This window comes from Plasmodium falciparum, assembly GCF_000002765.6.
Source record: "Plasmodium falciparum 3D7 genome assembly, chromosome: 4".
Classification (NCBI taxonomy): Eukaryota; Apicomplexa; class Aconoidasida; order Haemosporida; family Plasmodiidae; genus Plasmodium; species Plasmodium falciparum.
Window position 1 is genome coordinate 123,197 of NC_004318.2, and position 11,804 is coordinate 135,000.

General features: G+C 22.1%; 1 protein-coding gene and 1 pseudogene across 1 annotated transcript, besides 1 other annotated feature; both read right to left on the bottom strand.

Moving 5' to 3' along the window:
- Positions 1 to 391: 391 nt before the first annotated feature.
- Positions 392 to 2,268, bottom strand: PF3D7_0402100 (Plasmodium exported protein (PHISTb), unknown function; the record flags this gene model as incomplete). Its single annotated transcript, XM_001351299.1, has 2 exons — positions 392 to 2,035; positions 2,185 to 2,268. The coding sequence occupies 2 exons, from the start codon at positions 2,266 to 2,268 to the stop codon at positions 392 to 394; spliced, it is 1,728 nt and encodes a 575-aa protein (XP_001351335.1).
- Positions 2,269 to 4,515: 2,247 nt separating this feature from the next.
- On the bottom strand, positions 4,516 to 11,272 carry PF3D7_0402200 (annotated as a pseudogene).
- Positions 4,516 to 11,272: a sequence feature (surface-associated interspersed protein 4.1 (SURFIN 4.1), pseudogene).
- Positions 11,273 to 11,804: the final 532 nt, after the last annotated feature.

Here is an 11,804-nt window from a genome sequence, read left to right on the forward strand (position 1 = left end):
AATATTTTACATGAACAGTTCATAAATATATTTAATTTTTTCCCATTCTTTTGATTTCTTTTTTCTAATTTTATTTTAATATTATGTATTTAATTATTCAATTGTTTATCCATTCATATATATATATATACACATATTATGAATTTCATAAAAACAAAAATATATAATATTAAAATATGAAACATAAATAACATTAACTTAAAAAAAATAAAGTAAAATATAAAAATTGATAAAATAATATATATTATGTATGTCATATATTTAGGTAAAAAGGAAAAAAAAAAAAAAAAAAAAACTAAAAAATTAAAAAATTAAAAACATATTAACATATTAACATATTAACATATACATATATATATATATATATATATATATATATATATATATTTCATTATTGCTCATCATTCAAAGTTGACATATTATTTCCCTGTTCGGATAAATCAGCATCAGATTCTGATCCTTCATAATCTGTATCACTATAAAATAAATCATTATCTGAATCGCTAATATTTATTTCTTCATGTTGTACATTTTCCCTATTCATATTTGCACCGGGATTAATATAATCTACTTCTAATCCACTATAGTCTATATTTAAGTTTGTAAAGTCAACTGGTAAGTAATTAAAATCGATAGGTACGTCATTAAATTCGATAGGTATGTCATTAAAATTGATAGATAAGTTATTAAAATCAATTGGTAAGTCATTAAAATTGATAGGTAAGTCATTAAAATCAACTGGTAATTTTGAAAAATCGTTTTGTAAATCTGTCAGATCCACATTTAAATCATCAAAATTTATATCTACATCGGAACTTTTATTATCTATATCGGAGAAATCCATCTTTATATCACTAAAATTTATATCTAAATCGTCAAAAAGCTTTTTCAAGTTTAATAAATTCATTTGTAAAAAGTTTAAGTAGTTTTCTGCTTTTTCCAAACCAGATTTATGATATATAGTGTTCATTTTTTTTTCATATTTATCATTATATTCTTCTTTTTCATATTCCAAATCGTGTATACTATCCATATAGTTCATATTATCCTCTTCTATATCTTCTTCATCTTCTTCATCTTCTTCATCATATTTATCATTTTCCTTAAAATGATGATATTCCATTTCTTCATGTAAATCATCCGATGCATCTAAATCTATAAACGGTGCATTTCTTATGCTATCTATATAATGTGTACCATTTAGTTTTGGATTCAGTCCTTTATTTTTTAATACAGATCTTTTAATAGCATTATCAAATAATTGTTTATACATATCAACAATAAATTTACTACGTAATTCTTTTCCTTTTATTTTAGCTTCAAAGGTTTTATTTAATATACCTTCGCATGATTTTTTTACATTCTCATTTAGTTTTTTCCATGCAAATTTATTTGCATCAATTATCATTCTAAATTCGTTAATATTTAAATTATTATTATTATTATCAATCCAATCATAAAAAATATTATCCATATAAGTTTCCATATTTTGTTCTCCTATTAAAATTATTTCATTACATTCTTGCCATTTCTCTTCAGCAAATGATTTAGGTACTTTATGAACACTTTTTAAATCATTATAAAATTTATATATAGAATCTCTCAGATTTTCATATTTTCTTCTTTCATTTCTAAGAACATCTACCCATATGCTTTTCATACTTTCCTTTATATTATTATTATCACCTTTTAATAACTCAATTTTTTTTTCTAATTGAATATCTTTTTCATTCAAAACCATAGAACCACTTTTATCAGAAAAATTATTTTCGTCATGTTGTCTCACATTATTAAATAATGTTTTATAATACTCAAAAATATCATTATTACTATTCTCTGATTCTTCTTTTGGTACTTGCTTTAATAAAGACCCTTCGCCATAATTAATCACATCGGTCAGTTTATACAATTTGCCATGTTCTTCTACTTCATCAGATTCTAGTGAACTTGTTTCATGATATAATTTTCTTGAGCACCTCTTATTAAATTCGGAATTAAAAGAATAGTAGTCCCCTTGATAAAATATACCAACAGTCTATAATAAAAAAAAAAAAAAAAAAAAAAAAAAAAAAATATATATATATATATATATATATATATATAATATTTATATATTTATTTATTTATTTAATATTTTATGTTTATAATCATGTATATTTTATATAATCCACTTTATAGGCCTACCAATACTATAACATACACAAGCCCTATTATGGGGGCACTATAACGTTTACACAATAAAGATTTAAATAAAAATGCTTTTCCCATTTTTTTCTTGTTTTAAATAATATACTGGAAAAAAATATATATTTTTTAATTTATTATTATTTTTCTTTTTTATTATATAAATAGAAAAAAGAAAAAAAAATTAATAATGAACAAAATTATATTCATATACTTTTATAAAATAATGTTATATTTTTTTTTTTTTTTTGTACGTATCAAAAAATTTGTACATATATATATATATATATATATATTTTTTTAATATAATATATATATATTTATATATAAGTACATAAATTTTAATACATGCAAATAAAATATATAATATAACAAAAATATTGGTATAAATTATTTTTTTTTTTTTTTAAATATAATTTATTATATATTTATAACAAATTTGACATCTCAAACACATTATTAAAAAAAAAAAAAAAAAAAAAAAAAAAAGGTATAAAAAAAATATATAAACATTAAAATTATTATAATATAAAAATATATAAATATTTATACATACTGTTCTTATTATATATATAATATATTATAATAGAGATAGATATATAAATACAACCACAAAATAAGTATTATTTTATATTTATTTTTATATATAATCTAAATATTACAAATATATTATTATATCTAATTCAAAATATTGTTCTAAACAAATTTATATATAAATACTAATAAATATATATTTTTTATATAACGTTTATATTTTTTTTATTTAACTATATTTTTCTTTTTTTTTTATTGTTAGGGCTTATTATAATTAAAATATATATTTAGCATCTTAAAAATATGTAGATATTATATAAATTATTATATATATATATATATATTTGGCATGCATTTATTTTCATACATCTTAATATATATATATATATATAAAATATATTTAAAAAAAAAAAAAAAAAAATGCAAATATATATTTAGCTACCTATATCAGAAGAAGAATGTATAATTTTTTTCTTTAAATATAAATTTAAATAATATATAAATAGAAAATTAATTTATTTTTTTTAAAATATAATAAATAACTTAAAATATTATATTTTTATTATTTAAAATGAATTATATAGTGCATCCAAAACAAGTTTAATTGTTTTTTTAATTGTTTCATTTTGTATTTATATTTTTTTATAAAAAAACTTATAATTAAAAAGAATCTATATATATTTATTTATAATATATTTAATTATATTTCTATTATATAATTCTTTTTATTATTATATACCTAATCCCATATTAAAAAAAAATAATATTAAAAAAATCAAATAAAATCAAAAAAAAAAATAAAATAAAATAAAACCCTTATGATTTATATATTCATTTGATTTCTTTTTTATTAGTTTCTAATATGTGACAAAAACAAATAAATAAACAAATATAAATATATATATATATATATATATATATTTATATATATATATATTTTTTTTTTTTTTTTTTTTGTATGTTTATATCCTCTTTATATTTTATATCATTTCCTCAATCCTTTTTCCTTAGGTATTCCCATTAAAAATACGATTTTTATATAATCTTTTTCCTTAAAAATTATCAAAATTTGTTATACTTTCTTCATATAATTATATTTATGTTATACCTATAATCATCTTTCCTGTAAATATTATCCATTTTTTTTTTTTTTTTTTTTTTTTTTTTTTTTTTTTTTTCATTTTCCACTTTTAAAATATGAAACCAATTTTTCCTATATCTTTAATGAACCTATTTCAAATATTTCTAGACAAGTCGTCTCCATAAATCATTTTATTTTTCTAAAGAATAATTTTTTATATCATCATTTTTTTTATTTTTTTACTTTTTATAATTCCACATATACATTCCAAAATATATGTGTGCTTTTTCTATTTTCCTCCTCTGTTTTGCATTTTTCTAATATCAACATATATATTTCAACAAAATGTTCAAATAATATTCTGTTCTTATATTCAAATACAATTAATTATTTATCTTATTCATATTTATTTAATTCTTTTATACATATATGTACCAAAAAAAAAAAAAAAAAAAAAAAATTTTTTTTTTGTTCCTTTATCATTGTTCCAGTATTTCCATACATATTTCAATAGTTTCACATCCTTCCAATTTATTTTAAATCAAAAATAATTTCTTCATCTTCAATTTTCAATTTATTTTCCACAACTCCCATTCTGTAAATCTTGTTCCTCTTCTTTGCTTAAATTATGGTCCATATATAATATTCCATTTTGTCACTCTTCAAAATTTTAATAATTATTCAAATACATATCACAAGAATTATTAAATATTTCGTTATTTTTTTCTTTTATTATTATGTTTATCAAATTCATCCATAGAACTATATTCCTCTTCGTCAATATAAGGAATGTATTCTGTAGAGTTTCTTGTATACGCATTTTTATATATCTCTTCTAATGTTAAACCTTTATAAAACATATCATCGCTTTCAAAATCATTGTTTTTTTGATCCAGTTCATCTAATGAACTATATTCCTCTTCGTCAATATATGGAATGTATTCTATTGAGTTTCTTGTATACGAATTTTTATATATCTCTTCTAATGTTAATCCGTTATACCATATTTCTTCATTTTGATTATCACTCTTTTTTTCATCTATTCCCTTTTCGTTATCTATCAATGGGCTTATAATTTTATTACTCTGGATATTTGATCTGTTTAATATTTTACTTTTTTCCTCATAATCGTTTTCTTCATAAGGTTCTACATTAAAACTTTTATATTTTTCTTCTACTATTTCATCAATGTTTCTAATATTTTCAATCTTTCCAGTGCTTCCAATATTTTCAATATTTTCAATCATTTCCACATTTTTAATATTTTTCTCTTTTTCTTTTCCATCTGTACAATTTTTTTTAATATTTTCCCAATGCCTCATGGATATATTCTTCTCCATTTCTAGAATACATTTTTCATTTACATCACCTAACTTGTTCATATTGCTTTTTAAATTATCTTCAATTGTATTATCCTTTTTTTGTCCAATTCTATCTGACTTGTTCATATTATTTATTAACATTTCATCAAATATACAATCATTTTCACTCATTTTGCCTGACTTATTCATGTCATTGTTTAACATCATTTCATATATGTAATTATTTTCATTATTTTTCACTTGGGTTTTAATATTTTCAAACAAATTATTACTATTTTTTCCTATCCTTTTATTCATTTCCAAATTTTTATTTATTAATACATGTTTGTCTTTCAAATCTAATACAATTTCCAACATTTTACATTTTCCTTTAGATTCTTTTTCCTTGATTAATTCCTTTATACAAGAATCCAAAAACAATTCCTTGTTCAATTGAACTTCCTCCTCTTTACATTCTTCTAATATCATCATGTGTATCTCTATCCACATTGTCGTTATTAATTTGTTCTTTTTGAATTTTTGTAACGATTGATTAGATATTTTATTTAATGTAATTAAGTCTTCTGGGTGTTTTCCTTGTTGATTTACACTCATATGATAATAATAATAATCATCATCATCATCATTTTCGACTTCTTTTTCATAATCCTCAAACAATTTTTTGAACCAAAACTCTTCATTATATTTATCTAACAATCCCTTTTGATTTCTTAACCATTTTTTCCACAAAACCTTTTCACCTTCTATTAAAGGGTTTATTTCTTTTACATTAGTTTCATCATTAATATTCGAATATACTTCACGTGTGTTTACATATATATTTTGTTCATTTTTCCATTGATTTTTTAATTTTTCAAACCATTTTTCTTTCTTCCATTTTTCAAGTATATATCTATTTCTTTCTATACATTTATTCCAAATTCCATTTTGTCGTTTTATCATATAATTGTCCTGTACCATATAATCATTTACAAAACGGCTGTTTTCATTACGATTATATTGATTTTCATTTAAAAATTCTTGCCTACAAATTTGTAAAAAATCTCCTTTGTTTTTTTCCCATTCTTGTTTTTTATCTTCTTCTATTATTTTCATATGTATTTCAATGACAGTTTTCCACATGATATCTTCTTCAGTATCTTTCGATTGTGCCTTTTTATTAATTTTCTTAATCATTTCGATTTCTTCTTTGAAATTATTTTTTTTTTGCTCATATTTTATATTTTTTCTAAAATTATTATTATCATAGTTATTCAAATTCATTGCTATTTTTAACCAATCTGTTTTATTATCATCATCTATCCATTTTATTTGCATATCTTCCCAGTAATTTTTTAATATAGCTTTTTGAATTTCTAATATATAATTATTAAGTTTATTAGCTTGTATGTTATCTAAATTTTCGTTTTCTACATGAAGAAAGTTTTTTCTTTCCCCTTCTTTCCATTCTTTTTTTAAATTTTTAAACCATTTTTCCTGTTTCCATTCATTGTAATTATTATGATCATGCCCAAATTGTATATCATTTTGTATATCATTTAATATATTTATCATATATTTATTCTGTTCTAAATTTTGTTCTTTTTTCAATTCATCTATATATGTTTGAACAAAATTTTTTTTATTCCTATAACATTCTTCCTCCTTAGAATTTTCAATTACCATCATATGTATTTCAATAAATAATTTTGTTATCAACTTTTTCTTTTCCATATCATCCATTTTGTTAATTGGATGATCTCTTTTCAAATCATCTCTATCTTTTTCATATTTACTCATTAACAATTTAAACCATTCTTCATTTTCCCACTCATCAATATGATATAAATGTTTTGCAATCCATTTTCTCCATATATATTTTTGTCTTTCTAACATCGGATTTATATATTTATCATTTTCTGTATTTTTCCAAAGAAATAATTTCTCGTCATATCTATTCTTTTCATCTTCCCAATCCTTTTTTAATTTATGAAACCATTCTTCCTTATTCCACTTTTCTAACATATATTTATTTCGATTAATCCATTGGAGCCATATAATTTTTTGTCTCTCTAACATAAGCATATCTTCCATATGATCACTTTGTTCGATATATAGTTCTTCATTTATATTTCTCATTTCATCCTTATCTTTCTTAATAAATTCCTCTAAACAGATTTGTAAAAAATCTCCTCGATGTTCTTCCCACTCGTCTCTTTTACATTCATTCATCACTTCCATATATATTTCTATAACGGTTTTCCATTTGTTTTTTTTTTGTAACTAATGATGATTCATCTATAATATTTTGTTTCTTTTCTTTCTCTTTACCTTTTAATGGAACAATAATATCATCCTTTTTGTTCTCCTCATGTAACCATTTATGATATATATGATTCCAATGTTTTATGGGAATATCCTTTTTCATGTTATGTATATTAATTTTTTCCTGAATAAAATGATCATTTATAAATTTATCCTCACAATTTTTCCAGTCGCACATAATATTTTTAAAAAACATTTCATTTTTAAATTGATTAATAATTTCTTTCTCTTTATTCTTTTTCAAGATATATTTATTTTCCATTGCCCTTATTAATTTTAACGTATTATTCGTTTCTTCAGTATTTGTTTGTTTCTCTTTTATATCATCCAAACATATATCCAAAAATGTGCTCACGTTTTGAAAAAATTGTTCCTTTTTATATTCTTCTAAAGCAAGCATATATATTTGTATAAACATAATTTTTATCAAATTGTCATTGTCTAAATATTCTATATTTTTATTATTATTATTATCCAATGGAATATCATATATATCTTTTAAAAACCTTGTATAATCTTTCTTTAGATCTATATAATCATTTTTATATTTTATTACCAATTTATTGATCCACTCATTTGTAACAGATTCATTTATATATTTTACATTTTTTTCTATCCATTTTTTCCATATAATTTTTAATATTTCTATCATAAAACTTTTGTTATTTTCTTTATTTTTTCCAAAAATTTCTAATAAATTTTTATCATATTTTTTTAATTTAAAATATTCCTCTATTTCATTCTCCCATTCACATTTTATATTATCAAACCATTCTTCATCTTTCCAATTATTCATAATATATCTATTTTTTTCAATCCATTTATTCCACATTAATTTCTTTTTCTTCCATATATCAATATTATTTAAAAAATTATCTTCACATTTATACTTTTTTTCCAACATTCTCCCTTGTCCATCAATTTTCCTTTCTTTAAAAAATTCTTTAATACATATTTCTAAAAATTCGATTTTATATTCTTCCCATTCATCATGACTACATTCTTCTATTGCATCCAAATGTAATTTTATAAGATTTGGTATATCCCTATCTTTCTTTACATTATCTATCAAAACGCTTTTTACATGTCCCTTTTTTATTTTCTTTTTATTCACCTTTTTTATATCTTCTTCTTTCAAAACTTCATCTATTAGTGGATATTCCTTTTCCTCTAAAACGTTGTACTCCGTTCCTTCTTTTTTTTCAATATTATATAAACTGTTTGGTAATATATCATGACTTTCTTTATCAATCCATTCCTTTTAATGCTGCATTAAATTCTCAAAACATTTTTTCCCTTCCCTTTTTAATATTTTCACATCATACCTTCTTCGTCTGACTTTCCTTTTTTCTTTTTGGAAGAAAATGTTCCAAAAGGATTAATCTACAAAAAAAAAAAAAAAAAAAAAAAAAAAAAAAAAAATGAAATGAAATGAAATGAAATATATATATATATGTATATATTTTTTTATTATTACTTTGTTAAATAATATAAAAACGAAAAGAACTCCAAAAACTGCTAAAGCTACGGGGACATACTTTATATAATGTTCAATGCCTTTGGGAACATTTGCTTTATGTCCTGACACAACATATGTTCCATCAACTTGCGTTTTCAATATATGGGGAATTATTTGGGAGTTATTGTTGAAGGAACTTGAACGTGATTCAGAACTAGATGAAGAAACTTCCTGTTTTGTTTGTGCAAGTGTTTTGAAAGAATTTTTCTGTCCTAACATTCTCATCACCGTTCCTTGACCAGGAGCTTCAAATTCCCAAGTCATTTGAGGCAAAGAAAATGAATTTCCAGGCCTAGTTGTAGATTCACTAAATTCAAGAGCTGAATTAACGCTTCTTCTAGTTATTGAAGAACTTTTTATAGAATCAAAAATATTTCTAAATAGGGACATTATTGTTTCAACTGCAGATGGTTTTTGAGATGTACCTTCCAATGTAGTTGTAGTATTTAATGGATAGCTTCTTGAAAAACGTCGACGTGGTATTGGACTACCATGCAACGCAATATCATTATGATGAGGTAGAGATTCATAAACTTTTCCCGTAAATTCTATAAGTTGTTCACCATGTAATAATTTAGGATCTGTCACTGGTTCTTCATGATCAAATCCATTAAGTCCATCTGATGTATATTTGACTGTTTCAATAGTGAAATCTTTTAATTGTCCTTTATCTTCAATATGTGAACTACCAGATGAAGGATTTTCATAAATGGATCCAGGCATATATTTGTTAGTTATAGCTTCCATTTGTGGAACATCATTAATTGATGTACGGATAAAACGACCACCTTCTATGATAAATTCGTCTTTTATAAGATCAATGCAATTTTGGTCACCTTCTGGGCAACTTGCAGCTTCTTCCTCAACATAATTGTCAGTTACAGAATATGATTGGCTTTTTGTTTCTTCTATATTACCTCCATTTGTTATATAAGAATGAGTACCTTCAACATTAGGTGAACTTTTACCTTCTAATTTATTATGACCCTTTTTTCTACCCTTTCCTTTCCCTTTTTTTCTTCTTTGCTTACCTTGAGATCTGCTTTCGTCAAACTGTCCCCCAACAGCATTACCAAATGCACATTCATCTCCAGAACAATATGTATGATGATCTTCATAATCTCCCTTTCCTGTATCTACAAGTTTATCATTATCAACTATATCATAACCTTCATATGGATATTTAATATGTTTAGGTTTCAGCCATTTACAATCTAAATCAGTACACTGAAAGATAGTATATTTATTATTAGGATGAGCGTATTTATTTATTTGTTCGCTTGTTTTTTTAATCCTATCATATTTTCCTTTTTCCTTATGATGTTTTGGTTCAGTACTATCTCTTGCATTTTTAGATTTTTTCCCTCCAGCAGGTGCACTAACTTTAGGTGTTTTAAATCTAGATGTATGTGGAACCCCATCTTTATTTGGTTTACCTCTATTTAATCTTTTACCAGCAGTAGAAACTACATTCTCTCGATTATCATTACCTACTTCAGTCTTTACAATTGTAGGAGGTGTTTTAACATGATTATCCCCTCCATGAGGAGTAACCCTTAAAGGTTCTTCTTGAATATTTGGTGTCGCTTCGCCTGTTTCTGTAGAAAGGATATTTATTCTATCAACATATTCATCACCTTCTTCAACTGTACTATTTAAAACTTGATATTCATCTCTTTTGTGCTCTTCTTCCTGAGGATTTCTTGGATCCTCTTCACTTCCCTTCATATCTTTTGGATTTACATGGGAAAAAAATGTATCTAAATTATCTAAATCATTTATATCACATTTGAACTTTGACTTTTCCAAATATTGTTTTATTTTTGAAATATCTAATTTATTCATTTGCCTTTTTATTTCATAGTCCCAACTACTTACCCAGGTATTAAAATTAATACAATCCTGTTCTGCATATTTTATGGCTTTTAAATCCCTCAATTTAGTAGCCCTATCTTCACAATAATCTTCTAATATTTTAATGACGTCCCTATACTTTTTATCATAATTATGTTCTGTTCTTAGACACTTATTATGTGTAGTTGTAGCCATTAAATTTGGTAAATTTTCATCAACTTCACTTTCCCATAATTGCTTTCTTAATTTTTTGGGGAGACGTATTAATGAAGACGTGAGAAACTCATCTTTCATATCATCAATAAAATAATTAAAATGTCGACATTCTTTATTAAGTATTTCTGATGGTTTTGTATCTAATTCATCTATTTTGTCTTCAACATAAACCTCAAAAACATTTCTAAATCTTTCAATGGATATAGCCTTATCATTAAAATCATCACCTGTATTATCCAATTCAACTACAAAATGCATTGTTTATTTTTTATTACTATAAAGATGTTATATATATATATATATATTTTTTTTTATTTATTTGTTTACATTTCTGGTTTAATAAAACTTTTGTCTTTTTTTCTTTCTTTTTTATTTATTATTTATTTATTTATTTTTTGTTCATATTATAATAATATCTATATCCCATCTTTTAATTTAGTTAGATAAAAAAAAAAAAAAAATGTTAAATATACATAGTGTGGTGGAAATTATATAAAGGTAGTAAATTTATAATTTTTCCTTTTTTTTTTCTATATACTTATATATATTTATATAAATAATATCTATATTTTAATTTTGGGATAATTAAAAAAAAAATTACACCCAAACAAAAAAAAAAAAAATTAAATAATAATAAATAATTATATATATATATTTTTATATATATTCTTAAAATATTTATTATTATTATTATTATTATTATTTATAATATATATTTATTTAATTTTTTTTTTTTTTTTTTTACTACAACCATCTTTTTAATATAATTTATAAAAAATAAAATTCATTT